The sequence below is a fragment of the Amblyomma mixtum genome, chromosome 3 (assembly GCF_055824585.1).
Source record: "Amblyomma mixtum isolate Tamu chromosome 3, ASM5582458v1, whole genome shotgun sequence".
Classification (NCBI taxonomy): domain Eukaryota; kingdom Metazoa; phylum Arthropoda; class Arachnida; order Ixodida; family Ixodidae; genus Amblyomma; species Amblyomma mixtum.
In genome coordinates, this window is record NC_143014.1 from 209,549,248 (window position 1) to 209,570,860 (window position 21,613).

At 49.5% G+C, this 21,613-nt stretch overlaps 1 protein-coding gene across 1 annotated transcript; it reads left to right on the top strand.

Annotated features, from left to right (window-relative positions):
• The first annotated feature begins 13,480 nt into the window (after positions 1-13,480).
• LOC149353509 (uncharacterized) lies at positions 13,481-15,625 on the top strand. The gene has a single exon (XM_089575831.1). It carries the CDS (start codon positions 13,481-13,483, stop codon positions 15,623-15,625), a length of 2,145 nt encoding a protein of 714 aa, XP_089431957.1.
• The last annotated feature ends 5,988 nt before the right edge of the window (positions 15,626-21,613 follow it).

The following is a 21,613-nucleotide window of genomic DNA, read 5'->3' on the forward strand; positions in this document are numbered from 1 at the left end:
GCGTGCTCCGCCGACCGTCAAAATCCTCTTTTCCTTGCGAACGTTATTGACGATATCGTGGGAGGTGTTTCGACGCTTGCTCTTATAGACACTGGTGCCGCCGTATCTGTTATCAGCCAAAAACTGTCGCTCTCTTCGCAAGGTGACGACGCCTCTTTGCGGTTTGTCGCTGCGTACCGCCACCGTACAGCATCTCCGGCCCATAGCTCTCTGCACCGCCCGAGTAATATTTGCGAACACCGTGTATTTTATCGAATTCATCGTCGTCATGAATAAATCCACTGTTCACTATTTCCGCATACGTGCAGCGTTCCGAGCCCGACACTTCACCTCGGCTGCGTCCCTGGGCTTCCCGCAAGGCAGCTGATGTGCTACGTCGACGGTGGCTATCCCACTTCAGCGGCCACTACTGCGCAGGCGCGCAGGATTTCGCGTCATCCTGCCATTTCAGGATCTTTTCCTGTGAGGGCTTTCGAGGCGCTTGGGAGAGTCATGTTGCGACCACGTGCACCCCCCCCCCCTTTCCTCTTTTGATGTCGACGAAGAGTGATTGAGGGATTGAGAGGGCACGAGAGGGATTGAGGATAGGACAACACTGACAATACGGAAGGCACCGACGTACGTCAACTAAGTGAAACCGAGGAACGAAGCTAAAACGCAAGGAAGTCACTTTATCTCCGTCATCATTGTCATCCTTCATCTTTCGTACATCGGAAGCGAGGTGAGTCAAGAGATAGGAAAGCTCGTCTAGGCCGCCAATGCTAGCTCTGTGCAGTCGAACATGTGAAAGAGAATGCGGCCGAAGGCGCAGGTGAAGCCGAAGAAGACTGAGCGAGGCAGAGGTATACCAAGAACATCTGAGCGCTCTACCCAGCAAGAAAGACCGAAGCAGCTGACCGCGGCGACACGTTAAGTTCCAAAAACAGAAAGGGACGCTGATTACGCTGTCTAGATGGCTGATAGCAGCGGCCATAAAGCTATGCGCGCCGCTTCATGCGAAGAATAAAAGAAGGATAAGGCAAGGTACACTTTCAGTAGCCAAAGGCAGTGGCCGTACTCGAGTATACCGCTGCCATATAGTTTGGTTATGACGAAAGGAAAGGCGCAGTATCTGTCTCAACCTCCATGGACATCTCGACCACGCCGTGAAGAAGGAAGTAAAAGAGGGAAGAGGGAAGGCGGCTCTGTAGTGATAGGCTTCATATTAATGTCGTGAACTTCGTTTTTATGCGAAGCATACTAAAATAGCCCAACCCAGCTCCTCGAGCGCGGCGGTGTCGTTACCATTGACCTTTCGTGACCTCCATGTCATACCACGTGATGCGTGACGTCACAGCAGATGAAAAACGGGGGCCCAACTCGCGCCGTCGCGCGAGGCGTCGTGACCATGGTCGTGACCAAGGATGACCACGTGATGCGTGACGTAACGACATAGGAGAAACGGGGCCCCAGCTCGCGCCGTCGCGCGAGGCGTCGCGACCAATGTGTTTCCTGCTTCTGCCGCTAGGTGCGCTGTAGTGAACACGTGATGCTGGAGCGGCGGTATACAAGGGGGTGCGCCTGCCTCTGCTAGGCGTACACGGGATAGAGATGCCTCCTGGAGACAGGGCTGCTCGTTGGAATGAGAAGCAAAAGTTGCGGCGTGCTACAGAGACTGATGAAGAGCGTGAAGAACGTCTAGCCAAGCGGCGTGCTCGATATGCAACTCGGCGACAATATGCTTCGCATCTGACTAGGCTTAACCTAAGCTAAGCCTCAGCCATTTTTTGTTTCAACTTGCACAGACACCGCAAAGCCCAAGGGCGTTTTTTGCATTTCGCCTCCATCAAAACGCGGCCGCCGCGGGCGACATTTGATCCTGCTGTCGCATGCTCTGCAGCCTTAAGCAGCAGTTTTAGAATTTTCTACGCCTTTCCTGCAATGCAATTCATATATACACTTACACATACCCTCTGTGACCTGCAATTACTTTTTTTTTTTTTTCAGCGAAGCGTACTGGCTTTCTTGAAGCCGATTTCATGACCCGACTTTCGCAGACCCGAGGACCGCAGGAGTCCAGCTTTGAAAAAGCCGTGCTTCTTGAGGCGATGTTCAAATAGAGCTACATTATTAAACCTCAGCTACTAGTGTCCTTTCAGTGCGTCCTCGTGCCTTGCGAAGTGTCCTTGCACAACCTGACTAGTTAATTATAACTATTTTAGAACAAAGGACAAACCAGAAATGAAGTGTGTTGGTTATGAAGGAAGGAAAGGTGCAGCAACTGTGTCACTCTCGGTGGACACCTGAGCCGCCCTAAAAGGGAAGGAATGAAAGAGACAGTGAAAGAAGACAGTAAGAGGAGCCGTAGTGGAGCGTCCTGGAAGCCAACTTCTTATAGATTGGCGTCCGTGGAAAGAAAAATTCTCGAAAAACTGCTCCGATATCCACAGTAGTGTGCATATCTGATAGCACGGTACAACGCGTTTGTTCACAAAGAAACTTCATAACTGTAGCTTGACGTCTTTACAATGGATAGGCTCGTACTGCAGTATTAAAGAACATTTCGGAATCCTGGCTTGCTTTCCGCCTTTCGCGGCTGTGACGGTAGCCTTTAGCGCTAAAAGCAATATAAAAACATGAATTCTAAAGTCTGATGACGGCGAACGGCAGGTCTTGGAGGCGAACGTGCGTCCCTTCATGCATCGCTCTAACTGTCCGATGAGAAGTCTGGCTGCAAACAAGCAAAATGAGGGCATCCGGTTCTATGAATGCTGATGATGAGAGACGCGTCTCAGTTTCCGTGTACTTGCCACGCGGTTTCTTTTCCTGCAAGGAAAGCCCGAACAAACACTTCCTGCGTTTTCTTACCTCGCCTGCTAGAACCGCTCGTTTTACCACATGGACGACACTGTTAGTAATCACGTAAATATTGCAAAAGGGCTTCTTTACACGGCGCCTACTTGCAGGAGGGTCTGCGGCGTGCAGGAATGCGACGCTTTGAAAAACCACGGTCCCAAGCTCGTGTGGGTTTGAACACCCTACGCAGGCTCTAAGTAGCGTATGACGTGTACTATCAGGAGGGAATCAAACGCGAACATCGCCTTTGGATAGGACATAATTTTTCACCCTGTTACACTCGGCTAATAGTGAGCGACTAACATGAGCAGTGTTTGCAGGCAACGAATATCGCCGAAGTGTATACTATATAGACCGTTGCAACTCTAAGCGCGCACCGTAAAATGCTTCTCTCGGTTAAACCGTCCGCTTATTCGCGCTGGAATTTAACGCAGGGATGTCATTCGGCAGTCTTAATTTTACAGCGAAAGCTGTAATAGCTTTGTTTTAAGCGACTTGGGGGGGACAATGGCAGCCGTAACGCGTTACGCGCAATGTTACGAGGGCAGCTTTTGCATTTGCTCACTACGCGGTTGAAGTGTCCACCTACAAAGTTAGCCAGGAATGCGCCTTTCCTGAAAACGAAGAGAGTGTTTAGACCGCGCATGGGATTTGCAGTCTAGCCTTAATCGCAGTCTAGACGCGCCCTGGATTTGGGGAAAGGAAATACGTATAGCTGGCTCACTTCCCCGGTGGACACCTCAAACGCGCTGTGAGAGAGAAACACGAACGCCGACTAAAAGCTTGTTTCCAGCTAGTGTTCGTGCTTTTCTCTAACGCGCGGTTGAGGGGTCCACCGGCAAAGTGAACTAGTTATGCGCCTTCCGCGTCATCAAATACAGCGTAGCCACCGCTTCTAGCAACGTGGTAAAAACTGCGAATAAGGCTGGACTGCGAATTAGACTGTCTAATGTGCCTCAAGCTAGCGGGCTCTGGACTGCGCCGGGAAGGATTGAAAGGTGCAGTCAGTGATGCACACCAACGCTCTGAATCAGGCATCCAGCTCTGGTCGTGCACAGGGCTTTCTAGGCCCATCGTGCACTCCACCGGCAAGCAAGGCCGACTTCAAAACGTGCCCGAACACGAGCAGTGTATTTCCGCTTCTCATCAAGCGAGATCAGAGTATCGTAGCTTGTATTACCATGTCGTCTAATGGCACGTACGTGGTGAGTGAATTGAACTTCCAGCACAGCCACACCACAGAACATACGAGAAAACCACAAATGGAACAGGCGAGACGCCACCTCGTACACGAAACGCCACGACGAAATTATCTAGAGCCCTCCACTACGACGCCTGTCTTCCTTCTTCAACTCTGGCCATCATCCCTGCACTCACAGTGGGAACGAGACTCCACCGAGAGTAAGACAGTTACTGCTTCGCACCTTTCCTCGCAAGCAGTTTTAAACCACGCAAGCGACGCGATAAAACAGAAGTAAATGATTGTGAATGAAGCACTTTGGCTGAATGAGGTACTGGGATAACTCTAACTGAAATCCTTGCGCGATGTACGCATTTAGTACAAATTCAAAGCGCTTACCGTAAGTCTTCGCGCATTGACCAAGGGAACAACACAACTAGTAGTAGTTTTACGTTGGTTACAATAGGGCGCAAAAGCTTGAACTCATCGCAGTGCTTTACTTTTGGTTTCAAGTAAACGCTCATGTTTCTCGATGCAAATGATCGCCTATTTTAAGCCTTCTTATCGAATTAAACGAAACTTTTTCTAAAACGTCTTATTGAATGCGCTGACATTCGCAAAGGTGAATGCATGAGGGAGCGGTGCCAGGACAGGGGTTCTTCCGGCTGCCAGAGCGATACAAACACGCGGCGCGTCTCCCCAGAGGTTGCTTCTCCAGCGTGCCGTACCAAGAGATATTGGAATACGCGAGGTAGTTATCGCTATTTCAGAACACGTCAAGAAGCCCGATTTCCGAATTTGGGGTTCTGTGTGAAGAATGGGGTCTCGAAATAAAGCTGTAACCCGTGTTCAGGGCACGTATCTTAAAAGTACGGTACAACACATTTATTTGCTAAGAAACTCCGTTCCACTTCATCCCGATCGATGAGAAGTTTTGTTGTAGAGCTTTGAAATATTTGGGGAATTCATGTTTGCTCAGTGCTTTCAGCGGCTGCCGAGAAAAAACGGGCGTGATAGAAGCCGGAAAATACCTGCCAACAACGGCAAAATTCTCCGGTTTCGGCATGAAAGCACGTTCCGTCATGCATCGCTGTAAGCCGATCGACGAAGAGAGGCCCGTCGGAAGAAGCGAAAGGTAAAATATTCCGTGCTACGAACGCTGGTACGAGACATAGCGCATCCTCCTCGTACTTCTCGCGCGACTGGTTGCTCCTCATCTAACGTCTTATTGTTTCGTTGCCCACTGCAAGTGGCTCGCCTTCCATAGCGGAGAAGGCTGGTAGTCATCGGTCATGTGCTAGAGGAATTTTTTACACGCCCGTAGTGTCTCGGTATGCATGAGCATGGTGAGTGGCGACGCCATGGACCCATGTATCATTTCTAGTCTCATTCAGTTGCTCAGGTGACTACCAAGAATGACGCTGCTATCACGCATTTCCTTTCCTGGAAGCCTCTTCTTCCCCCTCCCCTTAACATAACTTCTCTTAATCAACGTGAGGGAACATATCAGGTAGTTGAGTCATTCGGCTGCGAGGGCTTGGTTTCGATGGGGAAAAGACGTCCTTGTCTTGTGCGACGTCGATTCCCGTTCAAGAACCGCCGATGGTTCAAATTATACCGGGCGCGCCACTTGTTTTCTTGCTTTTTTCACTCTTCCCTTCACCTCTTCCCTGACGGCGCAGCTCTGGAGTCCACACTGAGTGACACAGTTACTGGTGTCTTTATTCATAACCAACTGTAGAACGAAAACTCTTTCTGGGGGGCATTCCGCAGAGAATCGCTCCACAGAGCAGTCACAGTTTCGCTCGCGCTGCTGATCAAAGCACTACGCGCCGCCACGGAAGGCGCTAGAGACGGAGGGGCCCTAGTGTTGAGTGACTCGTTCAGCACCGCAGGTCCCGGTTCCGAAGGACGGTGTCAACTCCGATATGGAGGAACTGTACAGAAGGTTTATTTTACATATTTACAGTCGAGATGGGAGTGTTCTGGTTACAAAACATCTCGTTAAATGGGCTTCGTATTCCCCAGATCCCCGACTGGGGAATAAAGTTAGGAGAACGATGTCCAATCAGGTGGGCAGATGTGGACACTGGTGGTACCAACCACGGCAGGGGGTGGAGCTGCGCTCTCTCGCAGCTCGGTCGATGGGAAGGGGAAAACAGAGTCATCAAACACTGATGTGTCACTTTGACCACTTCGGTAAGTCTTCTGCCTGTCGCCTTCGTGGGAAACGAATTTCCCGCAGTCTTCCAGCAGGTGAACGAACGTCCTCGTACTCCCCGCCGGACATCCGAAGCACGAGACCTCCGTAGACGACAAAGCCGTGTATCATTTAACATCAACAGCTTGACCTTGCGTAGCACCACTCCGTCCGGCGTCCCGAGGACAGACTCGGCCCCTTGCCGCCGTCGCCGTCGCCGCTGCTTCCACCGCTGCTGCCGCCGTCGCCGGCCCTCGCCGCACCTTTTGCTTCTCGATGACTCACGTCTGCTACTAATTCTTCCCAGGCCCGTGTTAAAGGGCCTGTGCCCACCCCAGCGCAGCAGACACTCTCTACCTCTCGTTGAGCGAGCCTCCTCTCCTTCCATTCCCTCCTCGAAATTCTTCTCTCCCGCTCCTCGTCGAGTAGGCTCGGCAAGGCAAAATCACCCCTTCTTTCTCCGGTGTAAGCCGGAGGCGTGGTGTCTGTGGAGTGCGTCACAGGGCGACGTCATGGCCCCGCCTTCAATAGAATTCTTTTCTTGGTTTTTGCATTTTCTCCGCACACTGAACGATCGAGAGGCGCGATCGGCTCGACCACCTAGACTTGTTAGCGAGCGCATCCTTTCATACATCTGTTTGTCATTCCCAGTTAACGAGCCACCTTTTCATTTTCTTTTAGGCCTCCCCACCGTTTCACGAGCGGAGGGGCGGAAGTCGGTTGTGTTCGAAACACACGGCGAAGCGCGGACCCGGCAACCGCCCGTTTGCTTTTCTCCATGCGTGTTTGTGTTCTGTGTGTCTGTGTCTTTTCTCCGCTCCAAAGCATATGTCATTCATTGGAGTCAAGGCGTACGCAAGATGCACGAAAGATAAGCGGTGTGTGTGCGGAGCAGTCAAGTGGGCGAGCGAGGGAAAGGCTCTGCTGCACTACTAATTAAAACCTTGTTTTGGGGGGCTCGCATAGAAAAAAAGAAACTGAGAAGGGAGCGCGCACGCAGAGCGTCTCGTGACGTGATCACGGCGGGGGGGAGGGGGGGGGGCGAACCAACTCCCTCAGTTTTACTATTTTTTTACTTTTTATGGCTAGGGTTCAAGGCTGTCGCCGCACGCTCCCTCCGCAGTTTTTTTTTTGTTCCTTCATGCGGGTTTGTAGGCATGAGCCAGAACAGAAGGCGCTGCGGAAAGCCTTGTGCAGACGACGCGACGCCAAGGCTACGCCCAACCTTCTCCCGTCAGTCAGAACGATGCACCAATGGAGTGCCTTTAGCGAAAGTAGCCCCCCTTGACGTCAGCGGGGAGCAGAGTAGTGGGCCGGGCCCGTTTTTGAAGGAAGGAAAGAACGAACGGGCTTTGATTTGAATTTTCGCAGCTTTTCGGGGCACGCATGGCTCTAGTATTTTGCAGAGGTTATCTTCGATGCCTCATCTATGCAGTGGGCTTGTTTTTCAAAAATGTCCGGACCCTGGTCAGTGGCCCTTTAACAGGGGGCAGGCATCGCAGATCGAAGGCAAGACAAAAAAAAATTAAAAATGAGAACTGGCTGAGAGGGAAGAAAAGTTGTAATTGTCTCACCTCTCGGCAGACACCTCAACCCCGCTATGAAGGATGGGATGAAGGAGGCAGTGAAAGAAGGAAGAGTAAATAGGTGGAGTTGTGGAATGCTCTCGAATAATTTTGGCCACTTGGGGATATTTAACGCGCACTGACATCGCACAACATGTGGGCGCCTTTTGCGTTTCGACTCCTTCGAAATGGGGCCGCCGTGACTGGGAATGAACCCACGACCTCCGGCTCAGTAGGCGAGCGCTCAACAGGCTTTGGCTCCACCCGCCACCGCGGCGACTATAGTAAGAGGACGCGTGCCGAAAAAGCCAAAGCGAGATGGTGATGAAGATTATAGCACAATGCGAGGACAGCAGTTAGTAAGGGGGAGAGGCGTTTCGAAGAGTGCATGAGCGCCGTGTGTGTCAGTGGTGCACGCACTTTACCCTACGTCACAGTGGTGTCAAGCCTTCAAACGGTTGACGCGAAGTGGCTTACGAGCCAATGGGACCCGCCGCGGTGGCTCAGTTACCTTGGCGTTTCGCTGCTGAGCAAAAACCCACGGAATCGAGTCCCGGCCACAGCAGCACCATTTCGATAGAGGCGAAATGCAAGAGACGCCATAGGGCGGTGCTACGTTAACGCACGTTAAAAGCACGGGTGGTCTGATCTAACCTGGAACCGTTAACTACGGTGTCCGTTGCGTCGGTTCGGCACAATACACCCCGCACACCCTCAAGCGGTGAAGGGATGAAGTAGTGGTGACATGCCATCATACCCAGAAATTCTGGTGAAGAACATTTTTTTAACGGGAAGTTGTTTAGGAACCGATTTTTCGCACATAGTAAAATTGCACCATAACACTAAATATATCAGCAGATCTCCCCCTCGCGACAATAGTAGCGCTCGGCTATTTGTTGTCAAAAACGTGCCGCGCATTGGTTTTCTGCACTACTCGGTGCGAACACAAAACTTCGAAAGCAAGATTTCGCTACGCGTCAGACGATTACTTCATTCCCATGTATATGTTCGCATCACTATCCTAAAATATTCCACAGTTGCCTCACAATTAAAAGTGATATCCTACAGCCCCAGAAAGGCGGACTTGCGATGTCACAAGGGTTTTTCGAAGCGCAACTAGACGATGCAGGGCTGACAACGAGACAACTCTGCACTTTCAACAATTGTTTATTTAAACAAAACGCGCAAAATGTATGCTTGTTGAAAATATCTATTTCTGTACTCTGTGTCGTTTCGATGCGCTACGAAAGACCATTCTACGAACATGAACACATAAGCCCAACATATAGTTCTCCTGTGGTTGGTAGGGAATGTCGATAACAGGATCGCTGTGCATTAGCTTTCGCTCAGTTCGCCGTGCTTAAGTTTAGCGAATTACGCAGCTTAGCGTAAATTCTGCTCTTTTTTTTTTACTTTACGACGCCTAAGCATTTCTGAAAGAGATATTCGAATATATGCCTTTTTTAATATTCATTGATTTATTGTTTAAAATATTTTAGCGATCAAATATCATCCTTGAGCGCTTGTCGTTCATGTAAATGAAAAGGAGAAGCATAGCACATTGACAACGCCGGCCTTTTACGAGTCAGTGCCGGCGGACTCCCAAGGACATTTTCATTTCATTTATTGGTTTTGTTTGGCCAGTACAGAGACTGCAAACAAGGGAGAGCAAGCTAAAGGCGCCTAGTAGCGCCTGACAGAGGCCTGCCCTCCCCATGTAAAAAAACAAAAAACAAAGTGGCACTTGGCAATGGTACAAAATTTCCATAAGTAACAGAAACTAGAAAAGCAGGGGATATATTGACAACGAAACAGAGATCAGTCATGCATAGAGCTAAGCACAACAAAACTAAGAGCAAAACATAACAAAGACAAAAACTGATTAGGTAAAAACACACCACAATTAGCTATAACAAAAATATTCATGAACAGTTTTCCTAAATCTGACCTCGGACATATTTTGTAGTGACAATTCTGTTAAGTATGGATAGGTGTTTAATGTATGAGGAATTATGTGAGTTAGTTTTTGGAACCCATAGTTTGTACGGGATTTTGATGCATGGTATTGAGGGTGCCTAAGACATGAGTGCTTATCAAGGATTCAAAGAAGAATACCAAAGAGGTTTCTCTGCACAGAGAAATGGGACATTAGTGAAGTAGACGCTATGCGGACCACTTGCTCATGATTTACATGCGCAGCTCTCACTCAGCAATCTCGCCACCGTTGCGACAGGGTGACAAACTCGGCGACATGCGGGCCAGAAATTATATTTTGTGGAACCTTAATATTTTCAGGAATGGTACGAAAACTTTTCCGTTGGAACCAGCGCAAGTACATTCTTTGACGCTTGAAATTTCGCTGCAGAAAACCGCAAATCACTCGAAGAGTTATGTATGCCAAAAGGGGAATATTTCAGGACATTAATGGTACAAGAAGGAATAAGAAATTGAAGCTGAATTTTTTTTTCGAATTGATCGATTCTTTCGAATGCCGTCGGGCAAAAATTGTACTCTTAGGTGGTCTTTTTTTTTCAATTAGCTGTTGAAATGTCCTGGAATTCAAAAATTCTAAAAATGCTCAACCGTTACTGTAGAGTTAGATGCCTAATGAAGACCATATCTCATCCAGTTATTATTTCGGGATATTGAGCGTTAAAGAGAGTAGCTGTCAAGAATACAAGTTCGAACAGATTGCATGAGGTGTCAATTAAGTTGGCTTATCGTAGAAATAATATTTTGCGTCTTAAGAATGTGACTGTTTCGAGTGCGAATATCAGCACCTCGAAGTGAAAAGGTACTATTAACTTGTCAGTTAATTTAGACTGACGTACAATCCGGAGTGGACTCAGGCAATTCTAGGCAATAAAATATTGTAGAGTTCTTTTACGCCCATCGGCAGCGAAAATTAACGCACTAACTCTCTCGTCTATTATGCATTTAGTATTATAAGATTATCATAGTCCTAGATGGTAAATTCTGTCGAGAAAATATATCCTGCACCTCGTGAAATATTTCAGTTTCAGTGTGTTAGACGCAGGTGCACTAGAGGAAGCGCGAACATCCTCGACTGAAAAGCTTTTTCAGGCGCGTGAATCGCTTCTGTATACTTTATTACCCAATAAAAGGGGATAGCTCATGTCGCTACTGTCACTGCGAATGACTCGGCCTAAGGCCGTAAAGTAGTCCAAAACTGTTTCCGTTCTGGTACAGTGGTGTAATCCTCATTCGATATATCACATTTAACATCTTTACATAGGGCATCTAGTTATCACTTACATTATTTGCCTTTTATCAATCTCCTATAACGTTCCGAAAGTCAGTAAGCTGGCTGAGCAGAAGGACCACAATGCTGATAATATTTAGATTTTCCTTCAGTATGCCAAAGAAACTGGTTTTTTCTATGCCCCATTTCCAATCGAAAGTAAGTTGGCCAGTATATGATAACTCGTTCGTCATGGCTGTTCCATGGAATTTTGCTGCGCAGTATGCTGGAAAGCACCGACTTTGAAACTTGATATTTCTTGTGCTGTAACCTACCGGGGTGGGCACAGGGTGGTGTTCTCAGCCCTACTTTGTTTAATCTGACACTTAAGTTACAGCACTATCAGACAGCGTACATAATACCGTGCACACCTATATGTATGCCGACGGTATTTGCATTTGGGCCTTCTCTGCGACACGCTTCCTGGTGCGAGAAAGACTTGTGCGGGCAGCCATCATAACTTCTTCCTATCTCCTTGCGCAATCTCTGAGCGTTCCAGCCCAGAAGTGCGAGTTTGTAGCATTCACACGCAAATTTATGAAAGCATATACGGTAACTATCGACGGCCATACAATTTCCTAGTGTACCTCTCATCGCTTTTTAGGGGTTATCATAGACGCAATCTATCATGAAGCCCGCATGCACATTAAAGAAAAAGTTAACCTCTATCCCTTACCTACTCAGGTTTCTAGGCGGAAAAACATGGGGATCGTAGATTCAGTCAGTGATGAAGCTGTACAGAGCACTCCTCTAGGGAATTTCGCGGTACAGTACAACCGGGGTTTCGAACACATGCAAGACAAATTTGCGTGCAATCCAGGCGTTACGAGGCCAGGTTCTCCGCATATGCCTGAATCTAAATCGCAGCGCATCTACAGTTGCAACCATTGCTATCGCCAAGGCCCGACTACCACGCATATAGTCCTTGACACACTGCACAAGGTGGCTGTTTGGGCTTGTTGCTCTGTGATCGTGATTAATGAATGCAGCGCGACAAAAACGAGGACAAAGTACGATACAATATTTCGTTATCCAGAGCCACATTACAGTCAGGGTTCAGATATATCGCTGAAGATTTGAACTAAAGCTGTCAAAACGAAACATGACACCCTCAGCTCAAGTCCAGCATGCCGAGTAAATCTCGAAGATTTCGACTGCATTCAGAAAATGTTGTGGAGCACCGCGGAATTCAATTGAGTCCGCGGTTCCGACCCTCGAATGAAATTCGCTTCAAAGTTCGTGACATTTGCGTCGTTCGCTGCCTATCCGACCGCTGCGAAAAAGAGCACGCGACAAGCGCGCCGCCTGGTGATTTGTGCAGCAGTGACTGCGTGCGCTACTCAGACCCGCGATTTGTGTGCGGCGCTTCTGGAGGGCTAGAATTTCTTGCGTTGCACCGCCTACGAGAATCACCTTCTCGAAAATCAAGGGAACGACATGGTTATGACTAATGGTGAGCTGTAGATACCTCTAAATACACTGAGGAACCAAACTTTCATACTCAGGAGGTAGATAACCAGGTCAAGCGCAATCACGCCTTAGCTGTTTGCCTCTTAGCTGTTTGCGTATACGCCCAACAGGCAACACTTCCAAAGAGCATGTCATTCAGTTCAATAGACCTATTTTTAAATTCTGCTGGTGCGGCCCGCATGAGATCCATGCATGGCATCCGGGATCAGAATCGACAACAGGTGACGCAATTTGCAACGAAGAAGTTGGATTGCTAAGAAGAAGACGAAGGCGATGGAGGCTCAAGTGTTCCCTTGATGCAGATACCCACACTGGGCGATTCTTCGCCGATCCCCCAGTGTCTGTATGTGCCATCCTGTCAAAGGCTACAACCACAACAACAGCTGTCACCACATTTTGCGCGGCACTTCCTTTCAATACCACAGTGAGGACCGTCGTTCTGCCGCCGATCAGCAGCGCATCTCGAATCCTCCAAGAGAAAAATTCCACTCTTGAGCTGCTCACACTAGAGTGCCCTTGCCGCGTCCAATTTTCTCTGTTTGTAGATCAGCCCTTGTCCGTGTCCGAATACCTGAAACAGGCCCTCGGATGCGCTACAAAGTTGAAGATACGCCACGGCAGGCATGTGAAGAGGATGAAGAAGAAGAAGGCTCTCGTGCGCTCTCGTGTTGGAAACAGTGCTAGGCTTCGTTCCCTCCTCTGATCCCCAATTGCTGCGTCCTCGGAGCACCCCACCACGGATGATGACTTAGTGTGCTACCAGTGGAATCGAGACGGCCGCCCCCGAAGTTCCGGGAAAAAAGCAAGGACTCCTGTTCCGGGAACGGTCTGAGAAGGTGCGTGCCAGCTTGAGTACCAACGCTTCGTCTAACCACAGGTTAGACGCTGCGGTAGAAATAGACCTGCTTAGTTAGGTATTAACGGCATCGACGGAATTTTTTCCGCAGAGCTGAAACGAAGATACAAGCATGGACGCTAACTACTACCATTGGCGTTGGCGCCTCCAATACGTGCTACGGGGCCTGCCCTTCGAACGTTGCTGCTCCGCGGGGGAGCTAAAAGAATGCTGGATTATTGGGAATTTGGCTTCGTGGAACAAGGCGTTGCGGGCGAAAAGGCTTACCATGACACAATTTGAACCGGGCAAGCTCTGCCTGCGCTCTTATGAGGACCGAGATGACGAGTTGGCGACGTACTCGGTGCCCGGCAGTGAAAACGACGGCGCCTTCCTCATCGCGTGGCTTCCCAGACAGCATCCCTGCATCCGGGAAGTCCGTATTTACGACCGAACATACATTGACGGGCTCTCCTTCATCTCGTCTGTAATCGTTGGACCGGTGAACAACTTGGAAAGCGTCATGCTTCATGCCTGCTGTAGACATCTTCCTGAGAGCAGGTTTTTCCAAGCCTTCGGCCCTTTGAAATACCTGCGTGAGCTGAACCTCACCAACGTTCACGTCACCGACGCCCTTGCGCCCATGGTAGCCGATGTCCTGAGGGGAAACGGGCAGACGCTCCTAGCCGTCAAGCTCATTGGCAATGATCTGTCTCGGGATTCTGCAATAACCCTACTCCTAGCCCTAATCGCATGTGAACGGCTCGAGGACTTGGCCCTCCAAGACAGCAGGGGGTCTTCCGCTTGTGAAGCCATGGCAGAGGCCTTCAGGAGCAGCAGGTTCCTGCGGAAGCTCACATTGCTGGGTCTATGTGAAGCAGATATGAGCTGTGAGCACTTAAGTGGACGGCGATATTGTCTAAACTGCTTGACAAGTCTCTTTGGTGCGTTAGAAGGAATTTTACCACTTCACCACCTGGCTCTGGAAAAGATAACAATTAGTGAGACAGTGGGAGAGGCACTGGCGAAGTTCTTGATTGGCCGTCACTCTCTTCAAACACTGTCACTTCTAAATTGCCGCTTTGATAGCAGGGGGGCTACACGTATTGCTGAAGCATTATCAGCGAATTGCACTTTGCTGCACCTCAATCTGCACAAGTGTTCCCTTGATGCAGCAGCTGTCACCATATTGTGCGCGGCTCTTCCTTTCAACACCACACTGAAGAGCCTGGTTCTGCCGCAGATCAGCTGCACATCTCGAATCCTCCAAGAGAAAAATTCCACTCTTGAGCTGCTCACGCTAGAGTGCCCTGGCCGCGCCCATTTTTCTCTGTTTGTAGATCAGCCATTGTCGGTGTCAGAATACCTGAAACAGGCCCTCGGATGCGCTACAAAGTTGAAGATACGCCACGGCAGGCATGTGGGCAACGCCCTGTGCTCTGTGTATGCCTCTTTGGCATTGAAGAATACACTGCACTCCCTGCACGTTGACTACGAGGGCGTTGCCCCTGGCAATGATGGCCCAACAGAAGAAGATCTCGCCAATGCGCTCTGTTCGGCACTCAAGGCATGTGGCTGCCTAAAAAGCTTCCACTTAGATGTGCGCAGAGCATACAATGAGAACGAGGAGATAGCCCCATTAATGGCCAAGATCATCAATGCCCTACTAGGCACCCCACGCCTAAGAGAATTCACGTTGGTAGCCTCTCGACTGACGTTGAAGTCGGCTCAGTTGCTTTCTGTCCTGGTCGGAAAATTCAAGAGAACCTTAGTTGAAGTGCGCATCGAGAGCGCTGGAAACATGTCCGACACGGTCCTTGCCGTGCTTCGAGAGATGATCACCAGTAACGTCTTTCTATCGAGGGTTACTGTAAGATGCTGTGCCTGGAAAGACGTAGTGTGGGCTTGTGCGGCCATCGATGACGCTAGAGAGGAGAACCAGGGCGTGCTGAACAAGGCAGCAAAATTCGTGATGAGTATTGATGACCGGCCAGCACCCTCTTCAAAAGACCACATCGCATCCGCCTTCGACGAACTGTGCGATACCGCGTCGCTGCGAGAACACCTAGTGTCGATGTCTGGAAAATCCCCACTCCAGGTGTCCAGGGACGTGACGAAGGCCAGGTGCTACCTGGATGACAACTATATGATCTATGCCGGTGTTGTGCGTTCGACGGTTATTTGCGAGGCTGACGATGGCAGCACGCAGTTTGATGCACTTAACGTAGACTGCTGGCGCTCCATAGCGCAGTACCTTAAACTGAGTGATGTGATTTGATAACTGACCGAGTGCAAGGACATTGGACGACCCGTGTGGTCTTGTTTGTAATGTGTGTTTTTCTAACAAACCGACTTCAAGAACTTTGCAGGACCACTGTGATCTTGTTTGTTGTGTGTGTGTGTGTGCCTATTTTGTGTGCACGAGCATTTTGACGCTGGACACATTTATGGGCTTCGTTTGTAGATATTGGGGACCATTAGTTATTTTTCTTCTTGTGCATACTAACCGATTGCAAGGACATTGCATGACCACTGTGATCTTGTCTATTTTGTGTGCGCGTCTCTTTTCTGTGCATGAGCGTTTTTGACACTAAACACATGTACGGACGGTGTTTGTAAGGAACTGGACGGCCATCTCGTGGATCCTAGCTTTTGGCGTTGGCTCAAGCTCCAGCTGCTATATGCTTTCTAAACGCACTGCGAAAACAGCGTGAGCACCAATCAATGTATTACGCCGAGAGTGTTTTACGATGTGGCGCTGAACGGCTTGGAGAATGCACAGATGTCATGGACAGATCTTCAGACATCTGCTTAGAGCAAGAAGTGGAAGATGGAGAGATCTGGGAAGAAAGCATTCATAACACAGCTGGAAGGAAACGACGTTAAATACTTTGCAGCCGGCTCATTTTAGGGTTGCCACTTCGGGACCAAACATCGAAGTAGAGTTTCTTAAAACACAACTTTTGCACAATTAAGGAACATTTTCTCCAAAACCAACCGATCCTTCGCCCTGATTTTTCACACATTTTGCTAACTACCTGCTGAACCAAAAAAAGCTTGCATTTTCTGTAAGGTTTTTTATGTATAAATAATTTTTTATTGGAAGAAAGCGCAGAGATTATCGGACAATAAACGTCGAAAATTTAATTCTAAAGAACAACAAACCCATCAACTTTTCATTTGGTTCAGAAGAAACTCATGTCATGGCGAACGAGTGAGAAAAGTTCCACTGCTGTTCCTTGGATATGTACGTGAAGTGTTCCCTAACGAAAAAAAAAATACATTTTTTTTTTAAAGTGAAGCTTTGCTTGGGTGTTTTGAATAAACTACGCGCGCTGGAAGTAAGACAACTTTACTGTCGAGGTGGAAAATTTTATTGTGTTTCTTCAAAGAGAAGTTGAAACATTCCAAAGACGAGTTTTCTAATGTTGAACTACCATACTCAATTAATGCAGCCCAGTTTAGTCCTTTCTGCCTACTACTGACCGTGTTAACAAAGGTCCGAAATGGTTAGGACGCAAAGCTAAATTTCCATGTCCACATGTTGGTTAAATTTGTGCTAGTCTTTTCAGGTGTGTACAGCACCAATGATTCCCAAAATCATACAACGGGGATGTTTTATCGGTTTCCTTCTCGCACTTCTGCGGGGCTTTAAAGAAACTAAAAGAAGACTCCCATGCATATAACGCTTTTCGAAGAAAAACTGAGAGCAGTGGTTGAGCTGCCTCCCCCCCTGCCCCCCACGAGTGCGCCCGCTGCCAGGTCTATCGGATCACTTGTGTAAATATGGCTCACTCTTGAGCCCACAGGTACCTTAATTATCGCTCACCCCCGCCTGTAGAACATGTTCTTTCGCAAACAAGGAGAACGCCTGACTATTCGGACATGATACACTAACCCGACGATGTTTAACCCGAAGGAAGTCTCTCAGACTGTTGCCCCTGCAGAAAAACCCGAAAATTTCATCTCTCTGCGGAGAAGTGACAGCCATACGTTTACCGTACGCCTCTTTCCTCCCTTTCGCCATAGAGACTTCGCGTGGGCCTGCAATCCATGCACCTGGGTCGCAAGGCCGCGAATGGACGCAGTGTCAAGGGCCAGTATGTTAACAAGCCAATGCTCCCTTACCGATGGGCAGAAGATGCATAGATGATTTCGAAGTGAAACGCCACTGAGTTTTTTTTTCCCGTCAAGACAGACACTAATGCTCATCATCGCCATCACCAACCGGGTTTCGTCCACCACAGGACTATGACCTCTGCCACTGATCTCCGATTGATCACGTTCTGCGCTGATTGCGACCGTCCTATCCAAGCAAATTCCTAAATTTGCACTCCACGCCTTACTCCATGTGGCCCACTAGCGCTTGTACTTTTCTCTTGAATTCCCCTCTGTTGTCCTGTAGTTGACTGAGAGTTATCGGTCCCCAGCGTTACATGTCCGCCCAAGCTCATTTCGTTTTCCTAGTAACAGCGCATCATTATCAGCCTACGTTCAATGTAGGACAAAGGCCTCTCTCAGAGATGAATTGAAGGGGAAGGGTTGCCACCCCTCTTCTCTCCAGGCGAGAAATTTCGCGTAGCAGTAGTGTTACGGGGAAATACTATTTACATTTATTTACAAGCGGTAGGTGAATAGTTCCTAGCGGCGAGCAGCAGGAAGCACCAACGCCAGCAGGAAGCACCAACAACCTCTTCTTCGTGCGACCCTTTCACGCGGGAGGCCACTTCGACTTCCACTTCCTCTTCGTCGTAGCATGACCCCCGGCGGCATGAGCGCCGTCCCGGCGTTAGGCCGGTGATAGAGGAGCGGCGTGGATATAGGGCTTGAGGCGCATAACGTGAACAATGTCGGTGGGTGGTGTACATGAAGAGGATGCAGGTGTATAAGGAGCAACTTCATACGTGACATCGGTGACCTGACGCACAACACTCGCAAGTTCCGCGACCTATAGGTGGCGCGACGAGCCATTCAATATGGCTGCCTTAGTGGTGGTCAAGCTAGTCGAGACCGGATGCGTACATGCATTTTCGACGTTGCTTGCCTTCGAGGAAAGGCGCTTGCGGAAAATGCCTCTGCCGTTCTCGCAGGCCGTAGCGTTAGGGGATATACTGGAACATATAGGATAGCGCGAAAAAAGAATTAGGTGCCTAATCGGATGTGAAGAAGTGCTCAAGACATTTGGTGCAGACATTGTTCAAATGTGATACTATCCAGATGTGTCAGTAGTTTCCAACTTGTCAAAAAGTCTCGCATAACTGATTCTGTTACGTTACACAAAAGGTATCAAAAACTGTCGACTACCAAAAATAGCACGAAAAGAAATAGCGAGCATTACTGGCAGCGTGCATTTTGCCGGCAGGCGATAAAGTGTCCGCTGTGGTATTCACTTCAGACTGGCTGCTGCTGGCGATATGATGAGCCGTTTTGTTTTTCACTGCTTATGCTTCTCCTGAATCCCCTTAATACTAGGGAACCTCGTAATTGGAAGCAGGATAGTAGCGCGGCTTTCCGGTTGGAGACTGGACTTTCACGCGGGCCGCTCCGGGTCTTCTGCGCAGTTAGAAAAAACTTTCCTGTCACTATTTGCGCTTTCTGTTGCACCGAAATGTATGAGAGAACTCCGAATTGCCTCATAGCCGAGAAAATTGACAGAAGTGACACAGGAATTATTCTCATGGCACACTGAGCAGCTGATCAACTGCAAGTCCCAAATAAAAGCCAGGCGCTCTACACAGCACCCGAACTTGAACTATCACCACTTTCGAACTTGCCACTAGAGTACTATAAAGTGTAGGGCGATTACAAGCCATGAAAGAAAACCAAATCGATAAATTGCTCTGAAGTAATAAGGAGCTAATCGGAGGCAACTGCCGGGAAAATTTCACCCTAGTGAGCCTGCTGCCGCCAGAATTGCCTGTTGTACCATTTGTTTCAGGAATACGCAGAAATAGTTATGTGCTGTCAGTAGCATGTACACACAGCTCGGCTGGGTCGTTTCTGCACATAAATATTGCACGCTTGCCGGCACGTCGTGTGTGACAAACCGTACGTGCACCACTCGCACAAAAATCGAATCCCGCTAGCAGACATATTCGCATTGGACGGAAGACATTAACAAAAAGAAGTATATTACATGTACAGCTCCAGAAGAAATTGTCGCCGACGAAGTGTACGCTGCAGCTTTCCGATCCGGAGTTTTACAGCCCATTCCTTTTTCAATCGTTCGTCACTAGGAAATGAGTGCACACTAATCTGATTACTAACAGCTCTATTTGTGCACTGAGGCACACTGCACATTCGCTTGCTTCCAGACTTTCTGTCCAACCCAAGCGACGCACAAACAGCGTGGTTAAAATGGACACACAGTCGCGAGCTTCCTCCCGCTGCCGGCAGCCACCACCACTCGGCCGCTTCGCTCGTCGGCCGCGCGGTGGCAGCAGCGTCTACGGAACTTGCGAATAAAGTTTTTCAGAGAGACCGACGCGACGGGAAGGGGACCACAGAAGAACGAGCGACCCCGGTTCGTAGGTGACATGACGATGGCGATTATCGTACAATGACTTCTGCGCTTGTTGGGACACTTGGAGCCGAGTTCGGGCGATTTGGCGAGCGTCTTCAGCTTGAGCAATGGCGTCCCGGGCGAAGGCGGTGACGGGACGGTCAGCGGATGGCACGAGTGTGTCCAATGGCAGGACGGCGTGTCTGCCGTATAAGAGATAGAATGGAGAGTAACCAGTTGTGTCATGCCTGGAGGTGTTGTAAGCGAACGTCACATAGGGCAAGGCGAGATCCCAGTCGTTGTGGTCGGGGGAGACGTACATAGACAACATGTCTGTTAATGTTCGATTCAAACGCTCGGTTAGCCCGTTTGTCTGTGGGTGGTATGCTGTGGCAATCTTATGCTTGGTAGAACACGAACGCAGGATGTCGTCGACAACCCTGGACAGGAAATAGCGTCCGTGGTCTGTGAGTAATTGACGAGGGGCACCATGTTGGAGAATAAGACTGTGCAAAAGAAAGTCAGCGACATCGGTCGCGCAGCTCGTAGGCAGCGCACGGGTGATCGCATACCGAGTGGCATAGTCTGTGGCTACTGCGATCCACCTATTTCCGGAATCCGAGGTCGGGAATGGTCCGAGGAGATCGAGCCCTACACGGTGGAACGGCTCCACAGGCACGTCTATAGGATGCAGAAGACCAGGAGGTGGTGCCGAAGGCTTCTTTCTGCGCTGACAAAGGTCGCAATTGGTGACGTAATGCCGGACTGTACGGTATAATCCAGGCCAAAAGAAACAGCGCCGTATGCGGTCGTAAGTTCGTGCCACACCAAGGTGGCCAGCTGCAGGCAGGTCATGGAGTTCCCCCGGAGCTGACCCCCGTTTATTTCCACGAAAATAGTCCAAGAATTGGGTGGTGCAGCGGGACCCCCCACCACGCCTCTGTTTCCAGTGACCTCCCAGTGACCCGGTCTTGTGGCCACCTGATCCCCGCAAACTTCCTAATCGCATCCGCCCATCGAACTCTCTGCCACCTCCTGCTATATGTTTCCTTTCTCTATGAATCAGTTCTTTTGCCATAAAGACCGCAGCTTATAGTGTATTTGCGTTACATACTGTCGCGACGCCGGACGTTGGGCCCGAGTCGAGGGTAGCGAAGACCAGCGAGGCGTCGAGGAACCACGGAGGCGAGGAGCTCTCGTAGGCGAATTAGAATTTATTTACATCTTTACAGATGGAGATTTCAGAGAATTCTGCCTCCTACGAGGCGGAAACACCGGGTTTTAAGCCTTAGAATGTCCCTAGGTCCCTAGGCAGGGAATTTGTTGTCCTTGGGCACGCACCAATCGAAGAGCACAAATTGCCATTCTTTGCACACGGCACCATAAAGGCCCGCCCCCGAATTCCTGCACGTAAGCCACAGCACGTGAGCACACACACCACCAGCCTTCCGCAGGCAACCGCTGTTTCTCACGCTGCGAACTTGGAAGATCGTGTTCTCGGCGTGTCCGCTCGTCCTCCTGTAGGCTTGCTTCTCGACGATGTGTACGTTTCTCCAAACGGCGGGTTTCGGTAAACCGACCCCGGCGCGAAGCCAGCGTTGCTTGTGTTATGCCCACGCCGTTGCACCTGGGCGAGGTCGCCGTTCTCGGGTAGCCTTGTATATCTTCTGCCTCATCCGGACACTCGAAACGATGCGAACTTGAGCTCCGTTTACGGCCACGCTCTACGGCAACCCTCGTCGACGAGTGCTTGTTTCCAGGCCA

Coding starts and splice junctions, on each gene's coding strand:
- LOC149353509 (XM_089575831.1), top strand. CDS start 13,481: ATGGACGCTAACTACTACCATTGGCGTTGGCGCCTCCAATACGTGCTA.